The 25,336-nt window shown below is 57.9% G+C and overlaps 9 protein-coding genes across 9 annotated transcripts; 7 read left to right on the top strand and 2 right to left on the bottom strand.

Annotated features, from left to right (window-relative positions):
* Nucleotides 1-308: 308 nt before the first annotated feature.
* Nucleotides 309-2,048, top strand: DSM5745_11396 (uncharacterized protein; the record flags this gene model as incomplete). The annotated part of the gene is made up of 4 exons (XM_026753412.1): nt 309-481; nt 647-945; nt 999-1,837; nt 1,890-2,048. The coding sequence occupies 4 exons, from the start codon at nt 309-311 to the stop codon at nt 2,046-2,048; spliced, it is 1,470 nt and encodes a 489-aa protein (XP_026598047.1).
* A 208-nt stretch (nt 2,049-2,256) lies between these two features.
* Nucleotides 2,257-2,666, top strand: DSM5745_11395 (uncharacterized protein; the record flags this gene model as incomplete). The annotated part of the gene is made up of 2 exons (XM_026753411.1): nt 2,257-2,611; nt 2,662-2,666. 2 exons carry the CDS (start codon nt 2,257-2,259, stop codon nt 2,664-2,666), a joined length of 360 nt encoding a protein of 119 aa, XP_026598046.1.
* Nucleotides 2,667-3,001: 335 nt separating this feature from the next.
* Nucleotides 3,002-4,848, bottom strand: DSM5745_11394 (AMP-dependent CoA ligase; the record flags this gene model as incomplete). Its single annotated transcript, XM_026753410.1, has 4 exons — nt 3,002-3,639; nt 3,693-4,101; nt 4,144-4,524; nt 4,570-4,848. The coding sequence occupies 4 exons, from the start codon at nt 4,846-4,848 to the stop codon at nt 3,002-3,004; spliced, it is 1,707 nt and encodes a 568-aa protein (XP_026598045.1).
* A 571-nt stretch (nt 4,849-5,419) lies between these two features.
* DSM5745_11393 (MDR family MFS transporter) lies at nt 5,420-7,233 on the top strand (the record flags this gene model as incomplete). Its single annotated transcript, XM_026753409.1, has 4 exons — nt 5,420-5,599; nt 5,665-5,897; nt 5,965-6,538; nt 6,598-7,233. 4 exons carry the CDS (start codon nt 5,420-5,422, stop codon nt 7,231-7,233), a joined length of 1,623 nt encoding a protein of 540 aa, XP_026598044.1.
* Nucleotides 7,234-7,643: 410 nt separating this feature from the next.
* DSM5745_11392 (uncharacterized protein) lies at nt 7,644-8,681 on the top strand (the record flags this gene model as incomplete). The annotated part of the gene is made up of 1 exon (XM_026753408.1): nt 7,644-8,681. One exon carries the CDS (start codon nt 7,644-7,646, stop codon nt 8,679-8,681), a length of 1,038 nt encoding a protein of 345 aa, XP_026598043.1.
* A 513-nt stretch (nt 8,682-9,194) lies between these two features.
* On the top strand, nt 9,195-9,898 carry DSM5745_11391 (proteasome subunit beta; the record flags this gene model as incomplete). The annotated part of the gene is made up of 2 exons (XM_026753407.1): nt 9,195-9,220; nt 9,277-9,898. The coding sequence occupies 2 exons, from the start codon at nt 9,195-9,197 to the stop codon at nt 9,896-9,898; spliced, it is 648 nt and encodes a 215-aa protein (XP_026598042.1).
* A 1,256-nt stretch (nt 9,899-11,154) lies between these two features.
* Nucleotides 11,155-12,456, top strand: DSM5745_11390 (uncharacterized protein; the record flags this gene model as incomplete). Its single annotated transcript, XM_026753406.1, has 1 exon — nt 11,155-12,456. One exon carries the CDS (start codon nt 11,155-11,157, stop codon nt 12,454-12,456), a length of 1,302 nt encoding a protein of 433 aa, XP_026598041.1.
* A 403-nt stretch (nt 12,457-12,859) lies between these two features.
* On the bottom strand, nt 12,860-17,428 carry DSM5745_11389 (putative Nonribosomal peptide synthase; the record flags this gene model as incomplete). The annotated part of the gene is made up of 1 exon (XM_026753405.1): nt 12,860-17,428. The coding sequence occupies one exon, from the start codon at nt 17,426-17,428 to the stop codon at nt 12,860-12,862; it is 4,569 nt and encodes a 1,522-aa protein (XP_026598040.1).
* A 595-nt stretch (nt 17,429-18,023) lies between these two features.
* Nucleotides 18,024-25,019, top strand: DSM5745_11388 (Non-ribosomal peptide synthetase; the record flags this gene model as incomplete). The annotated part of the gene is made up of 2 exons (XM_026753404.1): nt 18,024-19,478; nt 19,524-25,019. The coding sequence occupies 2 exons, from the start codon at nt 18,024-18,026 to the stop codon at nt 25,017-25,019; spliced, it is 6,951 nt and encodes a 2,316-aa protein (XP_026598039.1).
* Between the last annotated feature and the right edge of the window lie 317 nt (nt 25,020-25,336).

Genomic DNA, 25,336 nt, shown 5'->3' with positions numbered 1-25,336 from the left:
CGGCCTGTGCGACTGTGAGAGCGTTTTCAGGTAAACGTATATCTCACTGGCCTTCTCATTTTGTGATCTGTTCATTTTACTGGACCATCTGCAGAGCTTCCAGCGTGATCTCAGCGCACGACCTTATTTCGCGCAACTCGTATTGGCAGGATGGGTAACGCATGGCAAACCAGAAGACGCGTAATCTGCGAATCGATATATGTCTTTGTTAGATCTAGCTGGTTATTGGTGGTCTTGGAGGGATAAACTCAGACGTTGCTTAGTACCTGGAAAGGATCGCACTTGCCTACGCTGGTGATATCAGCACCATGCCTCAGACGATCACGGCCCCTGAGATTATGGTACCTATGTTTGAAGGAGACACTCCTTCAGATCTCTCCGTTGAACTAATTATACAACTTAACCTGGACGTGACCATACTACGCCGCGGTCCAGAAGCGTGGACAAATGTATGCGTTCGGGGATTAGGACATGGAAATACGTTAGTCTTTAGTGGAGAATCTACTATAGCATAATGGACTTGGACTTGCGAGCTGCATCTTCATGATGGCACATACCTAGTTACTCGGACCTATCCGATCATACACGGTAGAATTGGTGGGGAGCGTGCCTGTGTAGTTAACCAGTAAGCTGACGAGACCCGCAGTCGGTTGCTAATCCAACAGGCAGGCACCGGAACCGGACCGAGACCGAAGCTTCCAGTGCCGATCGCCGGAGTCCTCCGAGACCGCGAAGGACGTCAACTCAACTGCAACTGCCTGGTCTGTTCCCCTCATCCACTCGTCATGTTTCCTTCTCGCTCTCACACTATACTAAGGGCATCGGGGCCAAAGCTCTTAACCCGCCACGCCCGCACCCTAACCACCGCTCCCACCGTCGCCGTCCTGTACCAGGCCATCGAGCCGCCGGTCATCAATGGCGTGAGGAAGCCGCGGAAACCGGGTGGTAAGAAAGATCATCTTGATCTTGAACCACTCTGTCAATTAACAAGTTAGCAGGCTACCAAGACTCCGGCGCAGACATCGCCTACACACTGCAGCAAAAGGGCGTTAAGGTCCTTAAATCGGACCCCTCCGCCCACGTGTCCGTCAACAAGGGTTGGACGTTCCCCGATACAGAGGAGGGGATCAATTCCGCGATCCAGCAAGGCGCGACGCACCTCTGGGCGAATACGATTCTCTTCAATTCGCATCCGCTCCAGAAGTCGGCGACCTTGACGCCCCTGTCTGACAAAATCCATGTCGTCGGACAGCCGCCGGCGCTGGTCGAGAACTTCGATGACAAGGCGTACCTGAACGGCAAACTAGCGCAACTGGACGGATTCACGCTGCCGAGGTCGTGGCTGATAACGCCTGAGAATCTAGGCGATGTCATCAAGCAGATCGGGAGCGACCGGTATCCCATCGTTGGCAAGCCCGTCCGCGGCCGCGGCAGCCACGGCGTCAAGGTCTGCCGCGACCAAGAGCAGCTGCGGAAACATACGGAAGGCCTCTTCGCCGAATCGCCCCTTGTAATGCTGGAAGAGTTCCTCGCCGGCGAGGAAGCGACCATCACCGTCATGTCGCCGACGCCCGAGACCCCGCGCCACTGGAGCATGCCCCCCGTCACACGCTTTAACCACGCCGACGGCATCGCGCCGTATAACGGTGTTGTCGCGGTGACCGCGAATTCGAGGGTCGTATCCGAGACCGAGATGAAAGACTCAGCATACGGGAAAATCATGCGCGAGTGTGAGCGTGTCGCGAGCCTGATAGGGGCTACGGCTCCGATCCGGGTTGATGTAAGGAGGTTCGACGAGGGAGGGGACTTTGCGCTTTTTGATATTAATATGAAGCCGGTATGGTCGCTTACTTGATACTTCAAGACAGGACGTCTGCTAACAGCGATAGAATATGACCGGCCCCGGCCGGCCGGGACGCGAGGATCAGGCGAGCTTGACGGCCATTGCTGCGTCGGCTCTGGGCTGGGACTATGGGACTCTGCTTGAGAATATTCTTCAGGGTGCGCAGTCGCTTAGTGTCTTTAGGAACTATCGCAGCCCTTTCTAGTTGATCGGGGAGCTGCATCGGATGGGAATAGGAATTGCGTTGGTGTATATAACTCGTAAAGTGCCCGACATATATTGCGGCCAGAGGGAGGTCAATGGATTGAGAAACATACCTGAGGCTAGACCGACGCAATACAAGTTCATCCAATAAACCACCTGGAACCTTGAATTGTCCAATAGACCTACGCAGTGAGTGAATCCGCTAGATCATGTCTGCTGTGAATGAGTCGGGATACCAAGGACCAACCATCACGAATACAGCCTCACGACACAACAAGAACAAGAACAAGAAGCAAACACCCACCGCGGCACCCCTCCAATTCCACGGCGGCGGCATGATAATGGGAAGCGCCGCCGAGCAAAAACTCATACCGCAGACACTCGTCCACCTCTCCCGAGTCCCGATCTTCGACGTCGAGTACCGCCTTGCATCCTCCGGGTACATACATCGAGGTTGGAATGCTGGATGTCTTCCGTACGAGTGCGTGGTCTATGCGTCGAAGCTGGCAGGGGCGGGCGTGCAGACGAAGTTCCATTTCCCATGTGGGCTGGGGTGCCGCATGGGTTTGAGATGGCGAGAACGGCGAGAGTTATGGGGTGATGATGGAGATAAGAATAAGGTTTATCAGGTGATTTTGAGGTGTTTGGATGCTATATTATATACTGTATGTACGATTCCGAAGGTTAATGGAGCTCTTGGTCGTAGGGCAGGCTCTCAACTTGCTAGAGCAAAGGCTGGATTGGATTGAGAGAAACCTTACAGCATGATGCTGCGGAAATGATTATACGCGATCGAATAAACAAGTCATCATGTTCGCTAGGTACATGTTTATGGAAATAATACTTTTGCATCCGTCCAGTCTCCACGTTTCCACCCCTGGCCTCCTTGACCCTCTTTGACCCTCCTATACCCCCTGTTCACCTCTCACCTCCCCCTATGCAGTGTACTTCAAATCAAGCACCCAGACTCTCCCTCAGCTTATACTTCAACGCCTTCCCATTACTGCTCTTCGGCAACGCCTCCACAAAACGCATATTCCTCCTCAGCCAATGCGGCTCGCTCAGCGCCCCCTCAACATGCCCATTCAACTCAGCCCGTAACGCATCCTCGTCCATCTCAGCCATCTTCGGCGACCGCACGATAAACGCATACGGCCTCTCCCCGGCATCCTCGTCGCGCACGCCGATAACCGCGACTTCGGCCACAGCCGGGTGCGCCGACAAATGCGCCTCGATTTCCACAGGGGCCACTTGCATCCCCTTAACCTTCATGATGTCCTTCTTGCGGTCGACGATGTCGAGGTGCGCCGTTCCCCCGTTCGCCGTGCTGTGTCGGAAGACCGCGATGTCGCCGGTTCGCAGCCAGCCTTCTGCGTCGAAGACTTCGGCTGTGGCGGACTCGGCCCCGAGGTATCCTTTCATGATGCTGGGGGATTTGAGGAGGAGTTCGCCGGGGGAGTTGTAGGAGTCTACCTCGTGCCCGTCGGCGTCGATTAGTTTTGCAGTCACCCCGGGGACGAGATGTCCGTCTGCGCCGGGGTATGTGGCGTTTGGGTCGGTGAAGGAGATTATCACGGCGGTTTCGGTGAGGCCTGTTTTGTTTCAAGGTGTTAGGTTTGGTCTGCTGGATTAGGCCGGGGCATACCATATCCAGGAAGAACCTGCCACGACGGACGAACACGGCTTAACGCCTCAGCCAGACGCGCTCCAAAGGGTCCTGAGCCCGTTACAACAGAAGTAACAGAGGAAGTATCGCAGAGTTCCAGGAGGAAGGGGTTATTAACGAGCGCCGAGATGATCGGAGGGACGAGGTACAGACGCTCGATCTTGTACTTCTCGATTGAGGCCAGTGCAGCCTGCATGTCGAACCGCGCGTGCAGGACGTATGTGTCGCCGCGCCAGGCCGTCAGGTGGGCGAGGATCAGGCCGTAGCTGTGGCTGAGGGGGAGGAAGCCGAGGGCTACTTCGGTCTTGCCGTTCTTCGGACCGGCTTGGAAGGTGGTGGCTTGGATGATGTTTGCAATGATGTTGTGGTGTGTGATCATGGCGAGTTTCTACATTCTCAGTACAAGTTGAGCAGCAGGTGAAGGTCGTACCTGGAGTCCTGAGGTGCCGCTCGTCGGGCACAAGTATGCAACCTGCTCTTTACCTTGGCCGGGTGTCCACTGCAGGGCTTCAATTGTTGGCAGGGTTTCTCCTTCTCTAATAAGCTGGCCAACTGTCTTCTGGCCCTGGTCTGGCAGCGCCGCGGCCCCGAGCTCGTCTGGCAGATCGAGCAGGTAGACCCTCGGATCGTGGACACTACTCTCTGAGAGCACTTCGTTGGCAGTAGCCAGCAACGAGCGACATGTGAACAGAACGCGCGATCCAGTCAGTTCAATGTGTCGCTTGATCTCGGCGGCAGAGCTGGTCGGGTGCATGAGCAGACAGATGCCGCCGACGCGGTGGATGGCCCACGAGGCAACGAGGAAGTCGAGCTACATCGTCAGAATGACTTTCATTCAATAATTCGACGTTCGTACCGTGTTGAAACTGTATATTCCCACGACCTTCTCCCACGGCGACCCGTCGTTCGGAGTCCATCCGAGCTCCTGGCTCAAACTGCGCGCGAGGCTCTCAACCCGCGAAGCAATGGTCTTGATCGTGTACGACTGTCCGGAGACAGCGCAGGTCAGCGCGGGCTTCTCCTCCGACCAGTTGTATAGGTGGCGGTTGTCGCGTTGGATCAGGAACTCGTGGATGGGGGTGGAGTCGGGGATGGCCATCATCTCGGGGCCCCATGCTGGCGGAGTGAAGATCATCTTGACGTGTGGTGTGCTGTGCTTTGATTATGCCCAGCGACCAGAGTCTTGTCGTCTTCATATAGACTGTCGTTGTAGTATGAGCATGGTATACTCATGCTTACAGCTCGCTTAGTTGGTCGGGCCATTCCTTAGCTCTTCCTTGGTGCATTCAGGCGGACGGAATAAGGCCATACGAGTAATACAGACGGGTATTGAATAAATGCATCATCTGCAAGCTTGCTTGTAAGGCCAGGCCTTCAGCTGATGGGTCTCGGTGAGACTGGCCCCCAAGGCCCCTGCCCTAACCACTTGCAGCTTACGGGCGTATGGGTCATTCTGCACAGATCTCGCCCTCCGCCAATAATACAACGATGGTAACTGCAAAAACAACAAAGCCGACGCTGAGTCTGACTCTGACGCACTGCCGCTCTGCCTAACTCCGTACGGCTGTCCCTTCGCCGCGCACCCATGCCTGCCTGCTGCGAAATTTCTTTCCCGACCTAGACTTATGGTACATTATTCCCTCGCTCGCTGATACAATGTAGCGACTTCAACTTTCTTTCCACCTACCTATCGAGTCTACGTTGCCATGTCCGACGTCGAGAAAACACAGACTCCGGCCCTCACCCCCGACGAGCTCAGCGAGCGCTCTGCCTCCGCCGCGCCGTCTGAGCCTGAAGCCGAAGAAGACGAAGTCCAATATGTCGGCCATCTCAAGTTCTCCCTCATTTTCGTTGGATTGTGTCTGTCCGTTTTCCAAGTCGCCCTGGTATGTACACCCGCCCGCTCAAGGCACCACCTGCAGGATTGTACCGCTAATACCAGCGCGAACAGGACGAAGTCGTCCTCGGCACCGCGGTCGCAACCATCACCGACGAGTTCAAGTCGCTGCAGGATATCGGCTGGTATGGCTCCGCGTACCTGTACACCGACTGCGCCTTCCAGCTGGTCTTTGGACGGCTGTATTCGATGCTCCCGGTGAAGATCGTGTACCTGGGTGCTCTGCTGCTGTTTGAGGTTGGGTCGATTATCTGCGCGACGGCGCCGAATTCCATTGCACTTATCCTGTGAGTTGCTGCCTTCCAGCTTGGGTTATTGGATGAATCCTGAGATGAACATGGACTAACAGACCAGTGGGCGCACCATCGCAGGCATCGGCGCAGGCGGCATCCTCTCGGGCGCCCTGACGATCCTCTCGCAGTCTGTCCCGCGCGCCAAAGTCGCCGTGTTCAATGGGATTCTCGGTGCGGTGAATGGAATCGCATTCATCTGTGGCCCGTTGCTGGCGGGGGGGATCATCAACGGCACGACCTGGCGCTGGATCTTCTACATCAACCCCATCCTGTCCGCGCCGACCTTTTTCATCACCCTCTTCATGCTTAAGCTCAAGGCCCCGACGACGGAGGTCAAGACGTGGAAGGAACGCATCGCCATGCTGGATTTGCCCGCCTTTACGCTCTTCCTTGCGTCGATACTCTGTTTGATTCTGGCGCTGCTCTGGGGCGGGAAGGAGTATGCTTGGACGGATGCACGGATCATCGTGCTGTTCATCCTGTTTGGGGTCATCATGCTCGCATTTATGCTCGTGCAGAAGAGAAAGGGCGACGATGCGCTCGTTCCGATGAGGATACTCAGCCAGCGGAGCATCGCGTTCGGCATGTTCTTCTCCTTCTGCACGTCGGGGACGGGCTTCATCCTCGAGTACTACGTGAGTCCCCATTCTCTAAGATAATCTCGTTAGAGACCCTGCTGACATACCCGGTGCAGCTCCCCATCTGGCTCCAGGTCATCAAAGACCTCTCCGTCATCTCCTCCGCCGTCAAGCTCCTCCCCATCATCGCCGCCGCCGTCGTCTTCACCACCCTCTGCGGCATCCTCACCCCCGTCATCGGCCACTACGTGCCCTTCATGATCGTCGCCACCGCCCTGCTCTCCGTCGGAATGGGCCTGCTGTCGACACTAGAATCCACCTCGCCCATCCGCGACGTGCTAGGCTTCCAAGTCCCCGCAGGCGTAGGTCTCGGCTGCGCGCTGCAGCAGACCCTCGTCGCAGCACAGATCATCCTCCCCATGAACGACATCCCGATCGGCGTTTCGCTGATCGTCCTTGCACAAACACTCGGCGGCACCGTCGCTCTTTCAGCAGCGGACACAATCTACACGGGGACTCTATCGTCGAGCATCAGCAGCCGCTTCCCCGAGATCTCGCGCGAGGCGGTGCTCAACACCGGAAACCGCGAGATCCGCAGCCTTGTCCCGGCCGAGTCGGTCGGTGTGATCATGGACCTGTGCAACCAGGCCATCGTCAAGACGTGGTACCTGTCGATCGCGCTGGCCGCGGCGTCGATTATTGGCGTGCTGGGCATGGAGTGGAGGCGGGTGACGCCGGCGAAGAAGTCATAGATCAGACGCTAGGCATAGAGTAGGCTAGACAGTTAGATAGGCTAATGAAGTGAAATGGGAGTGCGTTTCGGAGAACATGGCATGGGGCCAAATGCATTGAGTAAAGTGCATACGACTTTGTCAGGCTTGGTCAGCTCAGCTGGGCGGACGATTAGTGATTAGCGCTTATTGAGGAGCATAGGAGCAGGGTCTGCAGTGCTGCAGTCAAGCGTCAAACAGGCTGTGAAGAATCCCCACCCGTTGTTGGCTGTGAAGGATCCTCCATTGGCCCCGGCCAGCCTGCAGATCCGCGATGTGATGCCATCCAGCTCGATGCCTCTAAGAATTAATGGATAGCACTTAAAGCGGTGGTTCTGCAGTCAACCGAACTGCCTCTTGCTACCAGCATACCGACTCCAGACCTCGACACCATGAACACCGCACATGCGCCCTTCTACACGAACCCGTTCGGGCCACCAGACCACGACGCCATGAATATCCTCGAGAGCACGAACACTTACAACAACACACACTACACAGGCCCAGACACAATACACTCACAGCAGCAACACCCACAACCACCACCGCAATACACCTGGCCCCTGGCCCTCCCCGCCTCGCAAGAAGACTACGACTACCAAATGAACATGAACGATCCCGCCTCCAGTTCCAGTCCCAGCCTGAGTCCAGAGCACAGCCCAGTCCACGTCCCCGTCCCACCCAACGGCCCCATGCCCATGGACCTTACGAGCACCGGCCCATTCCCAATCCCATCAAGACGAGGACCCGCCCGACGCGCGCAGAGCCAGAGCCAGAGCCAGAGCCAAAGCCAGACGCATGCTAGCGGCAGTGGAGTCGGACCAACCCGACACGTCCACGTCCACGCACACGGACACGGAAACGCAAACGCACCCGTACATCAGGGACCCGGACGAGCCACTTCGACCGCAGCACTGGCAGAGACAAGCATCCGGTGCTGGGAGCACGGGTGCGACGGGCGGCGGTTCTCGTCCGTGGGAAACTACCGGCGGCACCTGCGGGAGAAGAACGGGGTTGCGAAGGTGCATCCGTGCCCGGACTGCGGGCGGGTGTTTACGCGCTCGACGGCGCGGAACTTCCATCGGCAGTCGGGGAGTTGTGGGATTGGATTTGGGTCGGGGGTGTTTGGGTTGCAGGTGCAGATGCAGATGCAGATGGGTATGGGAATGGGAATGGGACTGGGTCAGGGACAGGGTCAGGGACAGGGATCGGGCCAGCCGCTGGACTCGCTGTCGCTGTCGCAGCTGGCCTCGGCCTCGGGCTCTCAGACGGCGGTGTTCGACGTGGGCCCGCCGCTGTTTGATCCACATCTGCTGCAGGTGGTTGATTGGGGGAGTGGGAGTGGGAGTGGGAGCGAGCACGGGCATGGGCATGGGCATGGGCAGATGGACCTGTATACGGGGGCGGCTGGGGTTGTGTTTGATCGATGAGTGATGGTGTCATTCGGCTTAGACTAGCATCTTTGTCCCTGTTTGTAAGACTTAGACCAGACTTCTTCGATAGAATAATCTGCTTGTTCTGCAGTGACCAGTCACGCCATGTGGATCTCAGCCTTAGCCTTAGCAGTTAATAGCATCTAGTATACACTAACTGCTTGTGTTTAGTCCTCAGCCGCGGCCGCCCGCCGCCAGCCGGCCGATCCAAAGGGTTTAGGCACTTGGTGAGAGCGAGTTAGTGCTTACTGTCCTCGTGGAATATCCCGAATCCATTGCTTAAGTGACGCAGCCTGGCTGCCTGACGCGGTAAGCCTTATATATGCAGCCCTCGCAGCGTCTAGCCTAACTGAACTATTTTCTTCTCTGTACGCCACGCCCTTTTCCAGACGAGTTAGCGCTGACCGAGCATATTTTCCGCATCCTTCGTTGCGAGTCAAGAGATCCTCCGCCGTCTGAAGATTTTGCGATCCTTCTCTTGCATTTCCTCGGAGAATATTCTATTCAGCCATGGCGAAGGAAGCTAGATTCTACCCGTAAGCCCAGCCCCATCTATACCTTTAAGAAGACCGTCATAATTGACGGCATGCAGATACACCTCCAACGGCGGCGCCACGCTGGGCATCTCAGGCCCCGACTTCGCCATCCTCGCCGGCGACACCCGCTCCACCGCCGGCTACAACATCAACACGCGCCACGAGCCAAAGGTCTTCACAATCCAGGACTGCGGCGACCGCTCCATCGTCATCGCCGTCATCGGTTTCGCTGCGGACGGGCACGCGCTAAAGGAGAAACTCGAGAATGTCGCAGCGATGTACAAGTACCAGCACGGCAAGAACATCGGTCTACGGGCGTGCGCACAGCGCGTATCCACCCTCCTCTACGAGAAACGCTTTTTCCCATACCAGCTACAGACGATGGTGGCGGGGATTGATGCGGACGGGGAGGGGGCGATGTACTTCTTCGACCCGGCTGGATGCCTCGAGAAACGGAGTCACGGCGCCGCCGGTGGAGCGAGTAGTCTGATGCTGCCGTTCCTGGATAGCCAGGTGTCCCGGCTGCAGCCGCTGAGTCGCGAGGTTGCTGAGCAGCTGGTGCGGGATGCGTATGCCAGCGCCACGGAGCGGCATATTGAGGTTGGCGATGCCCTGCAGATGCTCATTGTGACCAAGGATGGGGTCACCGAGCGGCTGTTTGATTTGAAGAAGGATTAGTTTAGCGAGCAATGTATTTCTCTTTTCTCTGTGCTAGGACCTTGGGGGCCGCGAGGAGGATCCCTTCGCCGCCATGATGCACTTCGCTGTCGTATAGGCTACGCATTCTGAGCTCCGTCAGTCAATTTGGCCCCTATGTCGCATCGTAGACGGCTTCCCATAGGTGACTCGGAGCCGGGTATTGTATTCAATGTAGTCGGTAGTTCGTGATTTGGGATGAAACGGGGTGCTCGTCGTCGAATAGTAAAATCTTCCGAGCACCGTGCATGCAGCTCTGAGCCTCAGGGAACGTATGCGTCTACCGCGTGGTTTGACTGGACATCGCGGTCCAAGGGCAGCAGCAGATATAGTACAGTGGGGCCTGCAGTGGGCGAAGATGAGTTCCTGCACGGTAATTGCTGCATCAGCTCCAGCCGGCATCGGTCATCAGGCTTTTCAGCCCCAAGCTGACGGAGAACGTGCAAGAACAGTCCACATGGCGCAACGGTCTGGCCTGAGGTTCGAGATCAAGGCCGAACGGCAGCAAAGACTCATCTGCAGCTGCAGCAGAGTGGGTCAGAGCCTGCTCGCGATGAATTGCATGAAATGTCAAACTAAGCTGAGCTGATCCGGACGGACGCCGAAGAGAGGTGGAAGCGGATGCGATGCGTATAGCCAGGATCGTGGCATTGCAATGGGATCGTCATTACCCGGGATGGAAGGAATTCCCCGGTGCCAGATGCCATTGAGATCTCGGCCGGGACCAGCCAGGCCGCGCAGGAGTGCAAAGGCGCAGTTCGTCGGTTTCAGCGCCACATGGTCCACTGCAGGGGCGCTGAACCGACCCTGCCCCTGCCACGGCGTGCTCGAGCTCCTGCAGACGGCCGCACAACCCGTCTTGTATCGAGATTTGCAAATCTGCAAGGCGTTCTGAGCTGGAAGCATGGTATTTTTCCATGTGGCTGGCCCCAGACTTGACCTTCCTTAGCGGCTTCCTTGGTTGGATCCTTGTGTAGGGCTAATATAGAACTGGCTGGCCTATGGCTGTTGCGGTGCTGAACAGTGTGGAAGGGCTTAGCGAGAGTAGAGCGCTGTCGTCAATGGCTGAGGGCGTTGACACATGAAGGCGAAGGCAGGGAATGGCATATAATTTATCATTTGCGCCAAGTAGTCGGTGATGTCCTACCCTAGCACGTTATATACCCACGCGGCTTGTTGCGTATACTGGTGCCTGCTGCAGCGATCACTTATTCTATCTTCTTGACTTTCAGTTCAAGATGCGCATCCTCTGCTTCCACGGGCACACGCAGACCGGGCCCTGGTTCGAAAGAAAGACCTTCCGGCTGCGAGAGCACATCGAGCGAGCGTTCCCAGGGTCCACGTTTGTCTTTCCAACGGGCCCGATTGCATACAAAGTATCCGACAGACTCGACTACCTCTCCGATATTCAACGGGAAAGAACAGAGAACTTCAAAGACCCCGATGTGATCGACACCCACGCCTGGTTCCGGCTGTTCGAAGAGGACCCGCCGCGGGGGTTCTTCGAGAGCCTCGACAAGACAGCAGAGATCCTCCGCACAGAAGGGCCTTTCGACGGTGTCATTTGTTTCTCTCAAGGCTCGGTGATTGGCGGCATGGTGGCCTCACTGCTCGAGGGCCCGAAGCGACGCCAGAGATTCGAAGAATATGCCGCGACCTTCCCAGGCGCCATGCAATACCCCGAGTCCTACAAGAACCTCGACCATCCTCCGCTCAAGTTCGGCATCACATACGGCGCATATATGGGGACTCATCCCATGTTCAAAGCGTTCTACTCGGAACCGCTCATCGAGACCCCCTTCCTGCACTTCATGGGCGACTTCGACCCCATCGTTCCTTCAGACATGGCAGCAGCGGTGGACCAGGCACAAATCGGGGGATCCCGACGGCGGAAGATGACGCATCCAGGGGCCCATGCACTCCCAGTGGGGAGCCAGTACCATGAGGCAGTGGTCGACTTCATTCGGTCCGCCTGCGATTCACCGTCATACTTCGACTTGCCTGCCGACGACGTCCCTCCGCTTTCGTACAAAGATACCCCCGAACAAACGCCCTTGCAGACTCCTCTGCTCACACCGTCGCTATCGTCGGCCGTTTCAACAACGTCCATCCCGTCTTCTGAAGCGACAATCCTTGGCTCCAAGCGGCTTGACCAGTGGAGGAAGCCGAGAAGTCCACGGAGACATGTCAAGTCCCTACCGATACGACGGAGCGTCTTTTCGAGGAGGTCAACAAGTTCAAGCACCGCATCCAGTGCCGACTCTCAACGTTCAGATGACTCTGATGCAACACACACCCTGGCTTCTTCGACAGTCACCGTCCCCGCGAGTGCAGACTCGGTTGCTAAAGAGCCGGATGTAGCCGTCACCGTGGTTGAAGAGGATCCAATGGTTCCAGGGTACGAGGGAGAAGGGTGGCAAGAGCTGCTGCTGTCAGATCTGCTCAATGAGATGCTGCGGAGGCAGGGGCGATCAGGGAAGTTTTATTTCGTGCCTGATGCGGAGGAAGGGCGGTTGGTGAATGGCCTGGCTTTAGATTGAAGGCGTTGTCTTGTTTTGCTTGTTTGCTATGGTTGTTTGCTTCGGTGTTCGTTTGTATATACCTTAGAGCCATATCGATATTTCGTCCCCTGCCACTCGATCTGCCTTTGCTACATTTGTCAAATAGTTTCTGCGGCCCCATTGTGGCAGGTAAAAACGTATGTGAGAGACCTTGTACTCGAAAGCAGAATAAAGATGTATGTGCGGCCGTCGAGCTCGTCTACAGAGCCAGAATCACCGTTGTTTCGATTGCCATATAGACCGTCAAACAGAATGCTCGAGACCTCTTCTGGTACCAACTATGCCCTTCCAACCCATCGATGTATCTTATGCTTATACCTGGCTACAAAAAACAAGAACTAAGCATGAAACAATATCAATTTCAGGTATCACAATGCATCTATCATACAGCAACGGCCCTCCCCTCGTTAACCCTCGTTCGACCAAACAACCGCCCACTCACCATCCCTGCACCTCCACCAGACGATCCACCACCATAACTTCCAGGGGAAACTGAAAAGAAACCCGCCTCAACAAGCGTCCGCACATTACTCCGGATCGCGCCATCAACACGACCCGACGCCCCTCCATCATACTCCATACCCTTGGGCGGCTGCACCCCAAACTCCATCGACGGATCCTGCAGCATCGCCAGCACAGGCAAAAACGCAGCCTGTTTCGAGCTTGAGCCCGAGCTCAGCCGACCCACGAACTCCTGCGCCGCGTTCTTCCAGCTCTCGCCGTCCATGGGCGTTAAGGTGGCACCCGTGGCTTCCTTGACGAGCTCCCAGAAGCGCGAGACCGTCGTGCCGGTTTCGACGTTCTCCACGACTGCACCTGCACCTGCACCTGCTCCGGAAGGAGACGAGGCGCCGGAGCCTGTGGCAGTGGACGTGCCCGCAAACGTCGCCCCCAGGATCCGCGTGCTGACCTCCTCTGCATCCGCAACAGCAAGCCACAGATCACCCCCCTGCGCGGGATACGCGCCAATAGCGATACACGCCTGGACAAGCTTCCAGAGGAAGTCGTCTGTATTGGGGACGGCGTCCTGCTGGGTGCCGATGATCCAGCCCGGCCGTACGATCGATATCCGAGGTCCAAGTTGTGACTGGCTCCGACTGGCAGCAAAGCGGGAGACAATCTCCTCAGCGACGAACTTGCTCTGGCTGTACCCGTTCGCCTGCTCCAGGGCCTTCAAGAAAGACTCCAAATCCTGACCAGGCGATCTCTTCAGTCCGCCCGAGACGAACGTGAAACTCCCAGGCTCGGACCACTGCGCTACCGCGCTCAACAAGTCAACCGTTGAGTTGACATTCACTGCCTTAAGCGCATGATACGGGGCCTGCCATTGCACCGCCGCGCCATTGTGGATGATCGAGGTGATGTTGGTCCCTGGCTCCGCCGTCCCGCAGAGCATGGCCCATTGCTCGGGCTGCAAGCCCAGCTGCGGCGCGCCCAGATCCCCCGTCCAGACCTCGACGCGGTGTTCGTAGGAGGGGGACCACCATTTCGCGAGCGTTGCGGTGGACACGACGCGCGCGAGGCCCTTTGCCGGGTCAGGTGCGCGGACGTGCACGATGACGCGCTGCACGGCTGCGTCGGCGAGGAGCTGGCGGAGGATCTGCGAGCCCAGGAGGCCCGTTGCGCCGGTGAGGAAGACGCGGCGTTTGAGCGCGGTTGACTCGGAGCGGATGGTGAGCTCGTTGTAGACGGCTTGGAGCTCGGCCGCGAGATCGAGTGTAGGGATTGTCTTGGTCTGCGGAGATGTGATCAATGATGCGAGGCCTGAGATCGTGAGCTTGAGGTCGTATAGTGTGCCGACCGTCATTCTCGTGCCGTACTCGGTGCGGATGAATGTGACGAGTGTGATGAGCTGGATCGAGTCGAGGCCCAGGATGGAGAGGGGGAAGTCTCGGCCTTGCAGGGCCGTCTTCTGTCCAGGCGCAAGGTCGAGAATCTTCTTGTTCAAGCGGAGGGCAACGGCGTTGGTGGACTTGATGGCCGGGAACTCGGTGGTTGTCTCGTCGAGCTCGATGACACTCCCGCTGGGGCTGCGTAGTTCCTCGCGGAGAGCCTTTCGGTCGAGCTTTCCTGCCAGAGACGTGGGCATTCGCGGCCAGAGCTGGTACCGGGTCGGGACCATGTGGTACGGCATAAGCTGCTCCAGACGCTGTTTGATATGCGACATGGTTTTGATCTCGGTGCCACTGAGCCGTTGAAGCATCGCAGATGCATCCGCATCAACACTCCAACCCCCATCGCAGAATAGAAACGCCACCAAGCAAGCATTCTGCTCCTGCTTGAAGACCTCAACCGCGACACCAGCAGCACGGGGAAACAGCTTCGCAACATGATATTCCACCTCAGAGACCTCAACCCGCTGCCCGCGGATCTTCACCTGTGTATCCTTGCGGCCTTCGAAAACAAGCGACCCGTCCTCGTCAAAATGCACCAGGTCACCGGTCTTATAGAACCGTCGCGCACCCTCACTCGAGCCGGTAGCCCAGCGCGGGTCGAAGATATACGCAGCGGCGGTTTTCTCGTCATCGTCCAAATATCCACGTGCCAGATGAGCCCCCTCAATAAGGAGCTCGCCCGTTGCGCCGAGTGGAAGGAGGATATCATGGTCCTTGGGATGCACAACCCACGCGCGCCCCGCAACGGTATGCCCGATATTCGCTGGCGTCGAGTCAAGCGTGACGGGACGCTTGACGGTGCTGACGACGGAACACTCCGCCGGACCATACGCGTTCAAAAGGCAGACTTTATCCGCCCACACGCCTTGGACATCTCGCGCTAGTGGCTCGCCGACTAGAGCCAGCGTTTGCAGACAGGGTACGTCCTCGGGACGCAGGTGGCGGGCGTATGAGGACGTCAGCGAGATGAGAGTCACGTCCATGTTGCAGATGACTGGCGCAACGCTCCCGTTGCGGTCTTCTTCCGTCGGGACGCATATTGTCGCGCCGGCCATCAGCGAGCTGACGGTCTCGTATATGCTCAGGTCGAATGCCGGGGACGCGAAGAAGAGCTGGCGTGTGCTCTCGTTGATTCCCAGCGCCGGGATGTGGCCTGCTGCCGAGGCGGCGTAGGAGCCGTGCGTCACAACAACGCCCTTTGGCTGGCCGGTTGAGCCGCTGGTGAAGACGAGGTACATTGCGCGGTTGGGGGAGAGGCTTCGGGCAGGAAGGGAGGTATGGGTGTGAGATTCGAACCAGGGGGCGTCGAGGGCGAGTGTAGTGCCAGGGAAATCGGAGAATTTGGGCCTTGTTGACTCTGATACCAGGATTGTTTTCGCATTGACCATCTCGATCATGTACTTGAGCCGGTTCTCCGGGTAGATCGGGTCGAGGAGCAAGAAGGCGCCGCCTGCTTTGAGGACGGCGAGGATCGACACGATCATCCACTGTGAGCGGTCGAAACAGATGGGCACCACGGTCTCGGGGCCGACATTTTGGCTCTGGATCAGCCAGCTGGCGAGTCGGGTGGCCAAGTCATCAAGTTGAGCGTAGGAGAGGGTTCCGTCCCATGAGTCGACGGCTGTGGCATTGGGTCGGGCGACGAGATGGCGTTGGATCGCGTCCAAAGGGAGGAGGTGCTCGTGGCGTTCAGCCTCCCTATCCCACGCGTCGAGCTGTGCCAGATCCTGAGGAGAGACGAGCTGGAGGTCACTCAATTTGTCCGCGCCCTTGCTGGCAAGCAACTGCGAAACAACATGCTCGAACTGAAAGACCAGCCTCTCCATCTGCGTTGTCGACAGCACCCTGTTATCATACGAAGCGAGCACCTTGAGCGTTCCCGTCCCAGCCAGCGAGCACTGGAACGTAAGTGCATAGTTGAAGAACGCAGCATCGACCTTGTCCTTGTTCTGCGCGGTGAAGAGGTGACTGTACGGAGACTGCGTCTCGGCCATGCCCGGCTGGAAGGCAAAGAGGGTCTGGAAGGTGCAGAGCGCAGCTGTCTGCGGACTCAACCTCTTCAGATTCTGCAGGCCGATCTGCTGGTGCGGGATGATCTGCGTGAAATAGGCCTGTGTTGCGCGTAGGAAGTCTGATACGGACTGGGTCCGGCTCGTGTTGAGAAGAACAGGCACCGTCGCCAGGGTTGGACCAACCACCTTGTCGATGTCGGGCATGTTGGCGTTGCGGCCGCTCAGGGTTGTGCCGAAGGTCACTTCTTCAGTCCCCAGGTGGCTGGACTGCACCAGAGCCCAGGCTGCATTGGCGATGGTCGAGAGCGTCACAGTGGAAGGCCCGTCGATGGACAGACTGGCTTCGTGCTCATACACGCTGTTCGGCTGCGGTCGATACGTAGCAGGCAATCGCGGGAAAACATCCACCTCGTCGACGTGCGCCGTCTTCTCCTCCCAGTACTTCTCCGTCAGCGCCTTCTGCTTCGCCTGGAACGTCCTTTGGATGAACTGCCGGTACGACGGCCGGGGCGGGATCTCGCGATGGTCATAAACAGTCGCTACATCGCGCAGGACAAGCTCAACGGAGAATCCGTCGTACACGCTGTGGTGCGCACTCCAGACCACATGAGAGTCTGAAATGGCCAGTCGCGACAACGGCTCGCCCATCTGCAGGGCGATCGCCTGATCGGCTGCCAGGTACGCCTGCAGATCGCTGCAGTCGCTCCACTGCGGTGCGTGCTTGAGGACCACCTGCATGGCGTTACCACCGAGCGTGATGATCCGCGTTCGCAGGATGGCGTGGTTCGCGAAGACGGTGGTCCATGCTGCTTTCATTCGTTGCTGATCGACGGTCGGGTGCAGCTTGAAGACGTGTTGTGCCGTGTATGCCCCTGGGGATGTTACCGAGATGGCGATGAGGCCTTGCTGGAGAGGGGTGCAGGGGTAGACGTCCTGGACTTGGTCTGGAGTGGTGCTGCATTGTTTGGCGATGTTGGTGAGGACGCTGTTGAGTTTGCTCTGGCCTTGGCTTTGGCTCTTTGGTGGTGAGAGGAGAGGAGACATGGTGTTGTATAGCCGGACTTGGTATAGGGGCCTCAATGATTGAAGAAAAGCAATCAAGACACAAGCCAAGGAAGTTCAATATATGGCTGCAGGCAACTTGCTTCCATTTGGTCCCTCTGTCGATATTCGCCCTGTCTCCGTATAGTTCGCGTAAACGATTAGCAATGGAATTGACCAAGACATGGCTGAACTAGCTGAGTTCAGCCTTGATCCTTAGCCGTTCCTTGGGCCTGCATCCTGCACAGTCATGGCTTGCAAGCGAAATGGGCCCTGAGTGGTGCGATCGCTGAAGATTGTGTCCGATGGGGCTGATCCTTAGTGTCTCTCTACTGCAGACTGGCCCCATTCCACTCACAACTGTACAAGACTGTATTTTTCAATTGCAGTCAGCTTAGCGAGAACCGAAAGACAAGCTATGCCTGTGCTACTCTTGTACTTGCTATATTGTATAATATTGTATAAGTATAGAAGCCCAGACAGCTTGCTTCACTCAAGCCTCGCTCGCCTGCCTGCACCACTCCCTTTCCAAGTTCTTTTTTGTTTACTGTTCATCGTTGAGATACCCCTACTTTTCTTCATTGTTTTCTCAAGCATAATGCCTGGCGTGGTAGACTCCGAGCCCTGGCTGCAGCTGGAGCTCAAACGGATCTGCGCCAATGTCCTGCAGCTGGACATCAAAGACGTCGACCCCAAGCGATCTTTTCTGTCTCTTGGTGGTGACTCCCTCCTGGCCATCAAGATCCTTGCGCAATGTCGCGCCCAGGGCATCACCATCAACATCGCCGATATCATGGCGGCGACGACCCTGGAGTCCCTGTATGGGATGGCCCAGGGGCCACCTGAGCTCGCCTCGTCCAGCAGCGACAAGGACAGCTCCATTGAAGGCTCCGGCACACTTACGCCAACGTCAGAGTCCGGCTCGACTGTGGCAGAGATGATCTCGCCTGACATTGAGGCTAAACTGCCTTCCTCTCCCATCCAAGCCATTGTTCCCTGTTCGGCCATCCAGGACAGAATCCTCGTCAGCCAGCTGCAGAATCCACATCTCTACTCCTGCTGCTTTGTTCTCAGGTTCACACACTCCCATTCTGGACTCCCCGTCGACGCCAGACGACTCGGTCAGGCTTGGGGTGAAGTCGTCAAGCGCCACTCCAGTCTGCGCACGGCTCTGGTCGAGAGCACACAGCGACCGGGCCATTACAATCAGGTCATTCTCTCCGAGATTGCTCCGTCTATCGACTACTACAAGGGCTCAGAGCATCTGTCCTCGGCCGAATTCAACGTCAACAACCCAATCGTCTTTCAACCGCACTCGATCCCACACCACATGCAGCTCGTCCAGGTTTCTCCGTCCGAAGTCTACCTGAAGCTGGACATCTCGCACGTCCTCGTCGACGGACAATCCGCCGAAGTCCTGCTCAAGGATCTCAGCGACGCATACCGCAATGGCGGGCTCGGCCCTGCCCCGCTCTCCTACGCCGACTATGTCTCCTCCTACCTCAACGATCCATCCCAGGTAGTCCAAACGGAAAGCACGAGCGAGATCACACCGCTGACTGTCCCAATGGACCGGCCAAACGAAGGCCTCTCCGACTTCCAAACTGTCAGCGCGAAAATTCCGCTCGATTCCCAGCTCGTCCAGGCCGTCTGCTCCAAGTACTCTGTGACCCTTGCGACCGTGTGCCAGCTCGCCTGGGGACTTGTGCTGCGATGTTACGGCGGCGCGGATAACGTGTGCTTCTCGTACGTCAACTCCGGGCGCTCCATGTCTGTCCCTGGGGTGCATGATGTTATCGGGCCGATCGTGCAGACATCCATGTGTGCTATCACCCTGCCTGCAGCGGGTGAGCTGTCCACTATTCTGCGTGAAATTCACAAGGACGCAGTAAAGGCAATGTCCCAACTATCGCCTCTCGAATCGAACACCACGTCCAAGTCCGCCCGGCAGCTCAGCAACACGACCATGTCGTTCCAGCGTGCCTTGGATGATAGCGCCGTGCAGAGGGCCGGTTTGGCTGTGAGGATCGAGGGCAAGGCGAACCCGACCGACGTAAGTCATCTACTCCATTCCATGAACGCCGCTAACAATCGATAGTACGACATCTCACTCGGCATCGCCGCAGGCCGCGACGGCCTCTCCATTGACCTGGACTTCTGGAGCTCAAGACTGGATGAGGACAGCGCACGAACTATCCTCGGCGCATTCGAGGCCGCCATCAGAGGAATCATCAGTACGCCCGACACCACCGTCTCGGATATCAGTCTCCTCTCCTCGAGTGACGTCGGGCAGCTGGCGCAGTGGAACTCCACCATCCCGAAGCCCCAGCGCGTCTGCGTGCACGACAAGATCATTGAGATTGCGAAGCTGCAGCCAGATGCTGTTGCCGTGAACTCATGGGATGGAGACCTGACGTACCATGAGCTTACCGCTCAGGCTTTGACACTGGCTCATCACCTGCGAAATGAATTTGGAGTAGGACCCGAGAAGTTCGTCGGCATCTGCATGGACAAGTCGAAGTGGGCGATTGTTTCGATGCTCGCTATTCTTATGGCCGGTGGCATTGTCGTTCCGCTGGGCGTTACGCATCCCAGGGCCCGTGTCAGGGGTCTTCTCACCGACACTGCTGCTGTTGCTCTGCTTGTTGACGCGAAACACGCAGACCGACTCGCAGACCTGGACCTCGAGAATACATCGACACTCCTGGTGGATGAGCGGCTTTTATCCTCTCTCCCCAGCATCCCCGAGCCACCAGTATCAGGAGTAACGCCTGACAACGCTGCCTGGGTCATTTACACGTCTGGCTCAACGGGAGTCCCGAAAGGAGTCGTCTTGCTGCACCAGAATATCTCGACCAGTGTCCTTGCTCATGGAGGGATGTTCGGCGTCAACTGTACCACGCGGACAGCCCAGTTCGCTGCGTACACGTTCGACGTCAGTCTATCTGATATTGTCATGACGCTGTTCCATGGCGGCTGCGTGTGCGTCTTCTCTGAAGAAAGCCGCATGAACAATCTCACCGAAGCCCTGCAGGCTCTGGCTGTTAACTACGTCAACCTAACGCCCACCGTGCTCGGTCTCTTGAGCCCAGCAGACCTGCCGAACATCCGCACCGTCGTTGCAGGCGGAGAAGCGATGGACCCCGGCATCGTCGCGAAATGGTCGCCCCACGCGCAAGTCTTCAACTCGGTCGGACCGTCTGAGACAACGATCATTGCGGTCGCTGCTGGTCCTGTCACGGATCCAACCCAGGCAGCCAACGTCGGATATCCCACCAGCACTCGTCTCTGGGTGACGCTGCCCACGGATCCAAACCAGCTCTGTCCGGTCGGTGTCCCCGGCGAACTCCTAATCGAAGGCCCCATGCTCTCGCGCGGCTACCTGAACGACCCAGAAAAGACAGCAGGCGCATTCATCACCAACCCAGCCTTCATCAAGCACCTGGAGGCCGCGGACCCCGCGTGGAGGGTGCAGTTCCAGAACGCCGAGCGGCGGATGTACCGCTCCGGCGATCTGGTTCGACAGAAGAAGGATGGGTCGTTGGTGCACATGGGACGACGAGACACGCAGGTGAAAATCCGTGGACAGCGCGTGGAGATCGGCGAGATCGAGTACTGGGTCATGCAGCGGCTCAAGGACGTTCGGCGGGTTGCGGTCATCGTCGTCGAGCGGGGGCAGGGCAGGGAGCAGAAGGCGCTCGTTGCGGCTGTTGAGTTCAACGAGGACACCGAGTTCTTCAACGCCAATACTGCTTCTGCCAACAGGTCTGATGATATGCCGCACTTGCTCCCACTGACTGAACCCTTGTCCGCGGCTTTGCACCAGTTGCGCAATGACCTGATGGACCATCTCCCTCCGTATATGTCTCCATCCATGTACGCTCCAGTCTCCCAACTGCCCCTGAATCTGTCCGGCAAGATCGATAGACGAGCCGTGACGCAGTTCATCAACGACCAAGACGACGCCCAGCTACAGCAGTGCCTCGCCGTCCGTGGCTCACACAAAGAGCCGTCCACAGAGACGGAGCACAAGCTGCAGACGCTGTGGGCGAAGACGCTCGGTGTGGACATCTCACAAGTCAGTGCGGACAGCCACTTCTTCCACATCGGCGGTGACTCTGTAGCCGCCATGCGCGTCGTCGCTGCAGCACGCGACGTGGAGCTCGTTCTCCGAGTCGCAGATCTATTCTCGTATCCCCGTCTCGATGACCTTGCGCGGGCGGTTGAGAGCCGAGTGCTCGATGAAGATACCGACGAGGATCCAGCCCCGTTCAGCGTGTGGCGCGAAAGCCGGGGTATCGCATCCAGCGAGGAAGAAGACAAGCTGGCTCAAATTGCGGAGCTGTGCAGCCTGCCAATCGACCAAGTCGAGGACGTCCTCCCCTGCACGGCCCTCCAGGAAGGCCTCATTGCCCTGACGGCGCAACAACCATCGGCCTACGTCGACCGTCAGGTCTTTGCGCTCTCCGATGAAGTCGATGTCCCCCGTTTCCGAGGCGCCTGGCAGACGGTCGTCAATCGCACGGCGACTCTTCGGACGAGGATCGTGTCCGGCCCTGAGACAGGCTCGCTGCAGGTCGTCGTTGCGCCGGGCGAAGTCTCATGGAGCGAGTCGTCTTCTCTCGAGGACTACCTGGAGGCCGACAAGGCAAAGGGCATAGTCATAGGGCAACCCCTGAACCGATTCGCGCTGGTGACGCAGCCCGATGGGCAGCGGTTCTTCGTGTGGACGGCGCACCACAGCACATACGACGGCTGGAGTCGGGGCGTCGTCCTGCAGCAGGTGGCCGATGTTTACCTAGGCAAGGAGCTGGCGCCAGTGGCCTCGTTCTCCCGCTTTATCCGGTACACCCAGTCGCTGCCACAGGATGCAGCGGCGTCGTACTGGAGGACTCAGCTTGGTGGCGAGACGCGCGCGGACTTCCCTGCGCTGCCGAGTGCAAATTACAGACCTCGTCCGCAGCAGCGCCATCAACATGCTATCACTTTGGCGAGGGGGACGGGCTCTAGCAACGCTATGCTGCCGGATCTCCTCCGCGGTGCCTGGGCGCTCGTTGTGCACCAATACATCGGCAAGATTGACCCCGTCTTCGCCGTTGCGCTATCTGGACGCAATGCCCCCGTGCGCAACGTGACGAGTATCGCTGGACCAACATTCACGACCGTTCCTGTCCGTATCTTCATTAACCCCGAGCAATCCGTCACCGAGTTCTTGCAGAGCGTCCGGCAACAGGCCATCGAGATGATCCCCCACGAGCACACGGGTCTCCAGCGCATCCGGAAGCTGGCGCCTGAACTCGCGAATGCCCTAGACCTCAGACACCTCTTCGTCGTGCAGCCCGCCAACGAAGACGAGCGGATGTTCAAGATCCCCGGAGTCGAAGGCCACCTCGTTGCCGTGGACGAGTTCGACAGCTACGGGCTGAACGTGGAGTGCACGCTGTCCGGCGAGAGTGTTGAAGTGGACGTCCGGTTCGACGAGAAGATGCTCTCGTCTGTTCAGATAAAGCGCCTGGTCAGTCAGTTCGAGTCCGTGGCGCAGCAGTTGCATGCCCAGGGCAGTATCAAGATCAGGGACATTGATTTCCTAGGCGCGGAGGATGTCGAGCAGATCCAGCGGTGGAATGCTGAGCCCCTGACGCAGCCGATCGAGGTCTGTCTGCATGAGCTGCTCGCTGATGTTGGTCGGGCGCGGCCTGATGCGGTGGCCGTCGAAGCGTGGGATGGCTCCTTGACGCATGCGCAGATGCAGGAGTATGCTTCGGCACTCGCCAGCCATCTGGTTAGCCTTGGAGTTGGGCCCGAGGTGTGTGTCCCCGTGTGTCTGGACAAGTCTGTCTGGGCTGTTGTCTGCTTCTTGGGCGTTCTCAAAGCAGGTGGCGTGGTTGTCCCCCTTGGAGTCGGGCATCCTGTTGGTCGCATTGCAGGCATCGTCGAGGATACGAAGGCCAAGGTCATTCTGGTCGATGCTCTTCAGGCTCTGAGGTTGTCAGACCTCACCTCACAGGGCCTCACTCTCCTCACCGTGGATGCTCACCTCCTCAACGCCCTCCCCCCAGCTACACACCACACAGCCGTCACACCCAGCAACGCCGCCTGGATCGTCTTCACCAGCGGCAGCACCGGTAAACCCAAAGGCGTCGTCCTCACCCACACCAATCTATCGACCGTCGTCGTAACCCACGGCGCCCGCTTCGGACTCGGTCCTCACACGCGCACCATCCAGTTCGCAGCCCATACCTTCGACGCCCTGCTACAGGACTACTTCACGACACTAGTCAACGGAGGAACAGTATGCGTTCCGTCCGAGGGCGACAAAATGAGCAACCTCGCGGGCGTGATGCGCTCCATGAACATCAACTTCGCGAACCTCACATCAACAGTCGCACGCCTTCTTACACCGCAGCTCGTCCCGAGCCTCAAGCTCATCGTGCTAGCAGGCGAGCAGATCCAAGACACCGTCGTGGAAACATGGTACAAGCACGCCGCGGTCCTAAACTCCTACGGCCCCAGCGAATGCAGCATCAACTCAACCTGCAACGGCCCGATCACCGACATCAGCGACGCCCAAAGCGTCGGGCACGGCATGGGCGCCCGCCTCTGGATCGCCGACCCAACGAACCACCACCGTCTCAGCCCCGTCGGGATCCCCGGCGAGATCCTCATCCAGGGGCCCGGCATGGCGCGCGGGTACCTGAACGACGCGGCGAAAACGGAGAGCGCCTTCATCCGCAACCCGGGCTTTGCGGCGCGCTTCGGGCTCGCGGGGTCGGATTGCCGGGTGTATGCGACAGGCGACCTGGGCCTGCAGACGGAGGACGGAAAGGTGACGTATCTGGGGCGGATCGACACGCAGATCAAGATCCGGGGGCAGCGCGTGGAGGTGGGCGAGATCGAGCACTGGATTGGACATTCTTTGGGCCAAGGCCATGTCAAGCACGCGGCCGTTGTCCCGGTGTCGCGCGGGGATAAGCAGCTCCGTCTTGCGGCTGTGATTGAGTTCCACGGCGAGACACGGGAGCCTGATACCCCGACGTTCGCAAACCTCAAGAAGACGCTCTCCTCGCAGCTCCCGCCGTACATGGTTCCGGGCCTCTACATCCCCGTGTCTCAAGTCCCACTGACAATCTCCGGCAAACTCGACAGACGGGTTCTCAAGCAGATGGTCGAGTCGATGTCCGACGCAGAACTAGACGGGTACACGGCCGGGTCAATCCGTCGGTATATCCCGCCTTCAACGCCGATGGAGAAAGCCCTGCAGCGACTCTGGGCGAATGCGCTGGGCATGCAGCCCGACGCCGTCGGCGCGGACGACGACTTCTTCCAGCTGGGCGGTGACTCGGTCGTTGCGATGCACGTGGCTGCTGCGGGTCGGGCGGACCAGAGCATCGGGGGTCTGGGGCTGGCGGTGGGTGAGATCTTCATGTATCCGCGGTTATCGGACCTGGCGGCGTTTTTGGAGGGGAGGGATGATGGTGGGATGGAGGGAGAGGGAGAGGGAGAGGGTGCGGGGGTGGGAGATGACAGTGAGAGCCCGTTTGCGTTGCTGCAGGAGGCGTTGGATTTGGATTTGGAGTTGGAAGAGCTTGTATAGTTTGCTAGGGCTCAGGGCGTTCTCGGTGTTGTGTAGACTTATCCATGATATCTATGGTAGTTTTATATACTAAGCATAGTCTGCATAGAGCTGCATAGAGGAATTCGAAACTCACTTCATTCCCATTAAGTGCCTTCATAGGTATGAATCACTCCGTTGACTGTATGTAATCCTTCTGTTAACTCATCATGCTCTCGTTGTTCGTAAGAAGCCTGGAGACGTTGTAGATATATTTCCCAGCCAGATCAAACATCTTCCACAACCCCACAGACAGTATAGGTATCATAATACATAGCGAACATTCTGTCGATTCCAAG

Source organism: Aspergillus mulundensis, assembly GCF_003369625.1.
Source record: "Aspergillus mulundensis strain DSM 5745 chromosome Unknown scaffold_25, whole genome shotgun sequence".
NCBI classification, from domain to species: Eukaryota; Fungi; Ascomycota; class Eurotiomycetes; order Eurotiales; family Aspergillaceae; genus Aspergillus; species Aspergillus mulundensis.
Note: the sequence above shows the minus strand (reverse complement) of the source record. Positions and strands in the feature narration are given on the sequence as shown.